The sequence below is a fragment of the Necator americanus genome, chromosome IV, assembly GCF_031761385.1.
Source record: "Necator americanus strain Aroian chromosome IV, whole genome shotgun sequence".
NCBI classification, from domain to species: Eukaryota; Metazoa; Nematoda; class Chromadorea; order Rhabditida; family Ancylostomatidae; genus Necator; species Necator americanus.
In genome coordinates, this window is record NC_087374.1 from 36,543,239 (window position 1) to 36,552,980 (window position 9,742).

At 37.5% G+C, this 9,742-nt stretch overlaps 1 protein-coding gene across 1 annotated transcript; it reads right to left on the reverse strand.

Moving 5' to 3' along the window:
* Positions 1 to 8,476: 8,476 nt before the first annotated feature.
* Positions 8,477 to 9,330, reverse strand: RB195_003818 (uncharacterized protein; the record flags this gene model as incomplete). The annotated part of the gene is made up of 2 exons (XM_064201635.1): positions 8,477 to 8,734; positions 9,319 to 9,330. The coding sequence occupies 2 exons, from the start codon at positions 9,328 to 9,330 to the stop codon at positions 8,477 to 8,479; spliced, it is 270 nt and encodes an 89-aa protein (XP_064057516.1).
* Between the last annotated feature and the right edge of the window lie 412 nt (positions 9,331 to 9,742).

The following is a 9,742-nucleotide window of genomic DNA, read 5'->3' on the forward strand; positions in this document are numbered from 1 at the left end:
GATAATTGAATTTGCTAGTAGATTAGAGGAAAAAGAAAATTACTAGAAACTTTACGTCAAAATGTCTGGTATACTGTGTTTTTCACGAAAAATTTGAACAAGTGCATTGTTGTGTGCTGGAATTTTGTCGTCGACAAATACTCCTGGAATTGGTTCAGCTGTATCACCTGTACTTTTGTTGCCCTCGATTTGCTCGAGAGGAAGCAAATGGTATTTACACTTTTTTTTTCGATAGGTTTCACTTCCGTGAAAAGTACAAAGCGTGTTATATTTTGAAACGAATTTGGCTCGGCGATGCTCCTGAAATGTGTTAATTATGGCTGAATATTTTTATGGAGGTGGTACCACATTCTTTCACTTTTCACACACAATAAATTAGCTGCCTTTGAAAAAAAAGGCAGTTTTCTTGCATTTTACTCAACATTTTGTTTGAGAACGTGCTAAACTGAAAGCGTCATTGTTATTCCTCCTAATTTCAAATGGATGAGGTGGTCGAAAATTTTAAAGCGTAAATTATAGCCTGGATTTGCAGTGGGACGTTCATACGAGGATTTTCTATTTTTTGTTTATTTTTTGTATTTTCAAAAGTGCAATCTAATTTATTTTTTTTTCGAAGTTTCATTACAGAGAATTTGCAGCGGTTGTTGCTTTGCCTTTCGCATTATTCATTATTTTGGACACTTTCACGCATCATTCCGTATTTTCTGGAAGCTAACCCCCCAAATGTTCTTGTTCCGTTCCTTTCGTGAAAACTTCGAAGAGTGTGATTTTTTTCCTACAAATACTAAGGGTTACGGTATAACGTAGTGCTATGTACTCGTAAAGTAAAATGCTCCACAATTTTTTTTACCAACATACAACCTTTATTATCCGTACACTAATGGGAATTTCATGTGCTTTTTATTATTTTTTGTCCGCTTCTGTGCTATTTTGAGTCAGCGCCAGAGTCTGTCACCTCCTTTTGTAGCTGAACTATTTTGAGCGTTGTTATTTTTTTCGGATTCTTTGAATTCCCATGGAAAGTCAAGAACATCCTTCTGCTTTTCGTTGCTTTTGACTTAAAAAAGGGATACCCTGGAACTTCTTGGCTTTCTCGTATTGCGATATTTAACGATACACCTTATTTTATACAGTTTCCTTGTGAAGACAAACATAAAAATAGAATTTCTGCTGAAATCATCTTTAAAATGCCTGTAAACGGGGCTTCTTTCGTTTTCAGGAATGACGCTGATTTTGCGGAATCTCCCACATCTTCGGGACATCTTCTTAAAGGCATCACCCCACGAATCTGAGGTGTTGCGGATTTCAGGTGGAGTATTCGTATACGAGATGGGAGACTATGGAGAGGGGGTGATTCCGTCCATTTCTTCCTAATTGCCGTAAAAAACGGCCCGGAAGATACGGCTTCAGGCGTTCTGGCGCACTATTTTCTACAGGGAGTTCGACTGGAGCGCGCCAGCCTTGTGCGGCGCCTCATCTTCCGGGCCTTTTTTTACGGCAAGTAGAAGAAATGGACGGAATCACCCACCTACCATAATCAGCGATCCCGTATACGAATACGGGATGGGATCTGCACCACCTCAGATTCGTGGGATGATGCCTTTAATGAAATGAAATTTCACCGAGAGGTGTTGAAAAACTCGAATATCTTCGCATTCATTTTGTTTGCAACCTCTTCTGCTCATCCCATTGGCAAAATTGGACATCCTTTTAAGAGAAATCTCATTGCACTTTTTCACGTGCTTAGATTATCGGGGAAAATTGTGCTTAGACTTTAATCTCTTTTTTCTCCTGAAAATTTATTTGATTTAAGAGAAGTGCTGCTATGGGACATTAGCTAGGATTTCATTGTGTTTTTAGTTTAACCTTCAGTGCTTTTAGTTGTCAGAGATAACAAGAAGAAAAAAAAACACCTGCTTACAGTCCTACATATATCATACTTCTCATTTTATCCTTTTTCTTGTTCTCTGTACTCATCTTTTACACATCTGTCGGCCAGGTGTTCTGTCTTTATGTCAAATTAGATCTTCAAATAAAAATCGTTTTCCATTTCTTGTCGTCTGTTGATTACCTCATTTCTAAATTATCCTTTTGGTTCTTAAAATTTTCCGGGAACAGGTGGCTCTACTGGATAATCGTTTGCACCATCAACAATTTTTCTTTTTTAGCCTATTTTGTGCTTATTCTAATTGTAACTAACGAGGATGAGCTTTAGGATTTTTGAAAAACAGTTCTTTAAAGAGCTGCTTAAACGGAAACTTCAGATTTGAAGTGCGCTGACACTGACAAGTGATTCCGTCCATTTCTTCCTAGGTGCCTTAAGAAATGATCCGGAAGATGCTGCGCCGCACAAGGCGCGCTCCAATCGAACTCCCTGTAGAAAATAGTGCGCCAAAACGCCTGAAGCCGTATCTCGCCGGAATCACCCCCCCCCCCCCCTCCCTTCCATATTCTCCTTTCCCGTATACGAATACTCCACCTGAAATCACCTCAGAAAGTGATGCCTTTGATCCTCTCCACGAACAAGCTTCATATTTTTTGCCCCTATTCTTTTTATTACTTATTTTTTTACAATTTAGTTGGCATAATCCCCACGGAATTGCTTGTGTATTGACAAAATCTCGTCTCGAAACTGTTGTGACATCGTAACACCCTCATTCTTTGTACACTATGTACGTACTTGAAATATTTTGCACGCTAGAGGTATAAATAGGGTTTTTGCTAAGAAATTCTCACTGGAATAATGGCGTTTATGTTTTTCTCTCAGTTGAATCAAAACGAACTCAATAGGAATCAGTGAATTTTTGATACTGCCCTCTGAATGTTCGTCGCGCAGTCACATCAAGAATTCCTCGCTAGCTTTCGCGATTCAAAAGCGTCCTGATTTTAGGGCTCCACAGAACACAAGAAATATTCATGAAGAGTTTTAAAGATTTTTAATCGCCATTCACGGATCCAAAGTGAAACTGGAGCCGATTTCAGTACATAGCATTGCAAGTTAGGGTTGAGTAGGTTTTCATGTTTCGGAAGGCGTAATCATCATTCATTTTCGTGTAGAAACTTAGACAAGGAAGGCTCCTAGAGGAATTTTGCGATATATTTCGCTAGGCGCGAGTACAAGAGTGACAAACCTCATTCTTTGGTGAGAATATTCACGTTAAAGGGAATATATACCTCTTCCGTGCGATATATCGTACTCATATAAGTATTCCAGTAGAAGAAAAGATCTATAAAGCTATCTAGATGATCGATCTCTTGCTCATAGTGCAACTATAGCCTCTGGATCTGGATGCTTAATATACATCCATAGAAACAAACTGAAAAACGTCTGGTTGAATGTTCGAAATTGGTCTTACGTCCACGATATTTATCTCAACGTAGATTCCACCATTTGTTTGAATTTCACAGTTATATAAAAAATTTTTAAGCAATTTTCTAAACAATTCTATTTTTCTAAACAGCATAAGCATGTAAGTCGATCATCCCAGAAAAAAAAAGTTAGCTTATGTTTCCATAGTGATCTTCAAGCAAGTTGTCAAGTTTTCCGCTCAAAAAAAGCATTGTTTTCTGACAGTATGTTTTTTTTTCAGCAAAGCGTAATTTCATCGTTGTAAAAAGTTAAAAATTTCTTTGTCGGCGCAAAAATAGCAAGGTTCTAGAAAGGTTTTTTTTAGCAACCCCTCACATTTAAATTGGTGCAAGAATGTACTTATTAAAGGCTTGTTCGGATCCAACCACGAATAGATGGGGTTTAGGGATTTAATCCACGAATATGAGTACGATCAACTTCAAATTCACCTAATTTGCCAGAGGTGTTTGCCTGCTCTCGAAGACATGAGGCGTTATAAGGTGCGTCGTAGGAATGAAAGATGCGATATGGCCGTTTCTCATGCCGTTCTTCCGCGTAACAAGCGAGATTTGTGCGTGAATGCGCTAATATGCGTGATCTACATCCGTGACCCTATTCATTCGTAGAGATCCCTGAATCCTGAATGTCGTTGTACGCGGCCTCTAAGGCGGCAGCATGCCTTCTTTTTTTTACCAAAAAAGAAACATTTGGCAGTTCCTAGAACTAATAATTTGATTCCCGAAGAAAACTTTATACATCTACATTTTTATATTATTACTTATAAATTATATTATATTATTATAAATTATACCATTATAAATGTAGGATAAAAACGATATCCCGTCTGAGTCTAGTTTTAATGGTCGAACTCTAACGGCGTGGGCTGTGAGTTCAGATCACTTAAAATGTAGAAATGTCTACAATAGCTATTCTCTAATATTTTTCTTGGAGAAAAATAATTAAAAAATTTCATAAATAATGAACTTTATATGTAAGTTTAATGTGATTTTACTACTAAGACAAAGCAATATTTGTGGAATTAAGTTTGCTGATGAACTTATTGGCTCATATTAAAGTAATCTATATCGACAATTGTACATTCTCGAATTCCTGTTGCAGACCGTACACACAATTTGACGCTTTTCCATAAACTTCAGTGCTCACTTCTCGATTTTCTATGTTCTAGTTCTAGATAATATTACTTAGGGGTCACAAATGGTAACTAATATATACTTCACAGGATTTTTTTTCTCTTTAAATATTGGTAATTTAGATGAACGCTCGATTTCCTAATCTGCTTACATCAAAAAATGTTATAGAATTCCTGTTGGATTACGTTTTATAACAAACATAAATAGTGAGCAAAAAAAAACATCTTAGCTAAATTTCGCCATGGAGATCTTCTCGTGGGATGTGGGAGTTGTTTTAAAGGTAATGTTGTTTGTTTCTCCAGACCTCTTTTTCATGTCCTAGCACATTATCCACTGTTATTTGAACACAAAGTATATGTCATGAGAGGACTTGTGGTTCGAGAACGAACAGAAGCACCAGAAAGCACGGGTCACATGAGGTGTCCCAAAATTCACGCATGATTTGAATTGAATTGAAGAAAAAACACATTTTTTCAATTATAATATTTCATACAAATATTATTAAGCAATAGGGTAGGGTTATGTATGGAATAGAATCCAGAATGTGCCAGCGCTTGGTGGGAATTTTGGGTTGGAGGCGTCATTGAACCATACTTTTTTTTAAAATAAAGCTGTTCAAGCAGTTACTGTTACTGGTGCTGTGCTACGGTGATGTCGCGACATGATAGCCGAGTTCTTAATCCCTAAATTGGATGGAACTGATGTGGAAGATATTTGGTCCCAACGAGAAGATGCAGCATGTCAGAGAACCCGTGAAACAATCCAATTGCTGCGTGAGAGATTTCCTGGTCCTGAACTTTCTCGTTTCGATGATCGTTTCGGTGAAAGAGTGCGTATGTGCCGGGAAAGCCACAGAGCAACATTCTTCCGAGGTTCTATTCCATACATAACCCTATCCCATGTACATATCCTATGCACTTGTTGTTTCAATAAAATATATAATTGGAAAAACTGTGTTTCCCATCTAATTCAAATCATGCGTAAATTTTTGGACACCGGACATTTCGGGACATCTAATGTGACCACCTAATGTGAAATTCACGTGCTGCGTTTCATGGGACACTCGTAAAAACCGTGCCTGAAGCTGAACACTGCTGCGCTGTCGTACTTGCAAGTACGACAGCGCAGCAGTGTTCAGCTTCAGGCACGGTTTTTACGAGTGTCCCATGAAACGCAGCACGTGAATTTTTGATTGGGCCGTAGCTAATAAACCATGCAGCGCAGATGGCGGAGCCATCTTCTCCTCGTAAGCACCTCAGCTGTTTACGTCAAAGTTGACCGTTGTGTAGGTCCCGTCTCAGACCGAATTCTCAGCAGTTGCACCCTACGAATCTGGATGTAGAAGTGTACTGTATTGCACCAGTGAAGGAACTACGTCAACATTAGCAGTGCTGACCTGCTCTCTCTTTCTCCAATGCTTTTAGGACTTCTGTACCTTCACTCGTGATGATTACGGCGTATTTTGACAGGAGTCGAGGACCACAAAATCTGGTCTTGACGTTATTCTGTCTGTTAGGTGCATTGTCGTTCTGTCTAGTCAAACAAAAATATTTCTGAGTAGTGTAAATACATGCGTAGTGCTCCATGAACTCTATTTTTTAGTATTTATTCTTTTCATTCTGTCGATTGAGGCTAAGCTCCTCAATAGGCAATCAAAGAAAATAATAGACTGTTTGTTTTTCCTCCTCGTTTCTGTGACATTCGAATGACAATCTAATACAACGTATATATAGACTGTCATTAACTTAACTCTTAACTCTTTCCTCACTAAAAATCCACTGACATCGATTGAGGAACACTCTCGTTAGTAGTAGATCTGCTTCCTCGTTCGTTTTGCTTCAAAATGATAAAAATCAAATCACAGACGCACCCTCATCCTAGGTGATATTCCATGTTTTTTGGACGAGTTCTCTTGATTCCGCTGGAGTGTCTGCTCGACTCTTTGCAACGGTTCAAGTGGCTGTGATCGTGTGGGACCCATCTCATGTCGCTTAATATTTCTGCAAGGCAACTTTTGCGAAAATATACATCCTCAAATGCTGTTTTTTTTTTCTGGAGGTCACGTGTCACTTATCGTACCTCATTTTGTTTACAGCGTGCTCTTTGTTAATTAGTGAATACAGTTCTTGTTCAGTTGTTCTGTTGTGAAGAAATTATTCTCTGAGCTCTGAGGACACAAAAACCTCATACATATATGGTAATGTTGCCCTCTATTCATTTATGCAAGGGATCTACACCCTTCCTTGACTTCCCTCACCCTCAACGACTAGCTATGTCGGTTTTTAAGACCTCTTCGGACTCCTTTCGCCGGTCATATATAAAAAATTTGAAAATAAACTTGCGGGTCAGTTGCTTCTTTCTACTTTTCCGGGCACATCACTACTCCATATGGCACTTCTACCCTTGACTCTTATATGAAATCTTTTGAAATTTTGCAAATTTTTCACATTTTCCCACTTCTCGAATGAAATTCTGGGAATTTCGAATTTATCCACCTATAATGTACCCAAAAAAAAAACTAGAAAGAAGTACTAATCGCATTATGAGTGAAATAGAGACACCAAGTAACCTAATTTTTTGTTAGCGGATGCATTTTTGAGGAATTTATTAACAATTATTTATTATTATTTATTATTAATATTAATTATTTATTAACATAACTCCAATAATGAATACATAAATTGTTACTTATAATAAAAAGGATCATAGCCATTATAGAAAAGTGCTCGTGATCATTTTAATCCTTTCATTTTTTTTCCAGAAAAATACGATGAATTTGATCAGCAGCTTGCTCACTAAAAATGCAGTGAACCTTAAGTGCGTCTGTGAAGGTGGAATGAGAGTGAGGATGTGTTGTATTCCCACACATACATAATTATCATAATTATCATAATTATCTCATCAATAGTGCTGCTCGCTTCGAATCGAAATCGTTAGACGAAATCTAACGACTTGAAGTGAATTGTATCACTAAAATGTTTTCCTTCATCGCCTATGGACAATTTCAAAATTTCCAGAATTTTCTCTGAGGAGGCTTTGATGTTGATTCAGATTTTGTGAATTTCAGCACATCCTTAACGTTTTGTTGTTGAAATTGGTCTCTTCTCCCTACTTATTCATGACTTAAAACGGGAATGGAATTTTATTTTCTATATATTAAATATATTTCTATATATTATTTATTTATTGTTTTATTTTATTTATATTTTCTTTTATTTTATGTTCCTACATATTATATTAAAGACACCATTTCTGCTATGTTGATTCAGGATTTTGTCAGTTATATAGCTTCAATAATACATAATTTTATGTCGAGGTGTTTAGCATTCTAACGGAGCACCAAGTGAAAAATTGAGAATTATGAATGGCAAAAGTTGGTCTAAAATGTTTTTTTTGGAGAGATATAACGTCTAGAACTTTAATCTCTAGGAAAAACCTATTATGGTGCCCTATTCCAGGTCAAGAAATTACATCCTTGAGTACAGAAATCCGCTCCTTTTTTATGAACTGATTATGATCTCATTACACTAAAGGATAAAGGATAAAGTTTCTGGCGTTAATCAATCCGCTTGGGATGCGCCCCCACGTTCACTTCAATTCAGAATCGTTTGAGGTTTACGAATGTGTATCTGGCCCATACAATGACTTGCGGTGGCTAGCCGATGTGTAAAGTCAGTGTTTTTATCCTCCCGACAAGTCTGGTACGAACTTATCAACACCAGAGGGATGAGGAGCTAGGTTTGCACCGGGGCGGATTCGAACCTCCGATCGATCCTGTTGGCAGCGAAACCTCTAACCGCTACACTACACCCACCACACCTCATTAGAGTAGACAAACATTATCTCGATTCTTTTCCATACCCCACTAGGCATAAACCATATATTGTTGGAGTTTAGGGATTCATTCTTTTATTTTTGAAGTATTCCAATACTGTAGAGTAACAATACTAACCTTGCATTTTCCATTGCTCGTATGTTAAATAATATTCAATAATAATAATAATAATAATAATAATAATAATAATAATAATAATAATAATAATAATAATAATAATAATAATAATAATAATAATAATAATATAATAATAATAATAATAACAATAATAATCATAATAATAATGACAATACATAATAACAGAACCAAGTAAGATACAGCTTCCGCTGAGGAGGCTGTCTCAGATTTTGTCCTCACAACTCGAAAACTGGGTCCTCGGACGTCAGCCTTCGTATATTTCTCAAAGTGTAGTAATATTATTATTACTATTATTATTATTATAAATAATATTCCTCGCTGCCATGAAGTGCAGTAAAGCATAGAATGTAAAGTTTACAGTGAACCATAAACTCTTTCGGAAGCTTCACAGAATCTTTCAGACAGTATTTATGAGATCTATTCAAAGAACACTTCTGTTGCGACAGAAATATGAGAAAATAACATTCCTGGTTGAGCAGCCGGTAAGATCCGTCCGGCTCTGACTGCACAATTGATGGTTCGAGAAGAAAAATGAAGAAAAAGCTCTACTTTCTAGGAACCTTTCATCTCTCCGCGGTCAATAAATTCGTGCCAGACCTGTCTAAGAGGACAGGAACACTGACTTGACACGCGACGACGACGCGGAAACAGAGATTTCTGGATGTTTTTTTTTGAAACCGTCTGGAAAATTTTTGCAACACTGGCGCCTCAATTGGTGTTTTCACTTGTAGTTGAAGTTATTCGTATGTACACTCAACGAGAGAATTTTCTGTTGACCCATCGTTTCCTTGGAGAAGCTCAGCATCGCTCTCTATTCTCTTAGCACGCTAGGGTTCCCAACATACATGCATTGGCATCCTGGAAATACGATGCCTGAGATGCTTGGCGATTATATTGTCAAGGAAACTGTTGGATAATCGCATGTTTCCTAGACGAACTAAGCAGGCGTCTTACAGCCGATGTTTCTGGTGTTTTTCTACTTAAACGCCCTCGTCTTACTAGCTATATTTTGACTCAATTTCTCCAAAGATCACCGACCTCTGAATAGGAGGACGAGGGCGAAGGAGACAAGTCGTGCGACTCGTGTAATTGGTTCATTTTTGTTGCTTTCCGAAAGAGAGCCGCTGTAGTTGTGTTCACTGCTCGAACCAGAGGTCATTTTCAAGTTATTTAAGGTCCGTTTCTTGTAGTTTTGGCACATTCTATTTAAAATTGCCTTTTATAACTCTTCTATGAGGTTTACCGCTCAAGAAAAACACTGAAATTTTG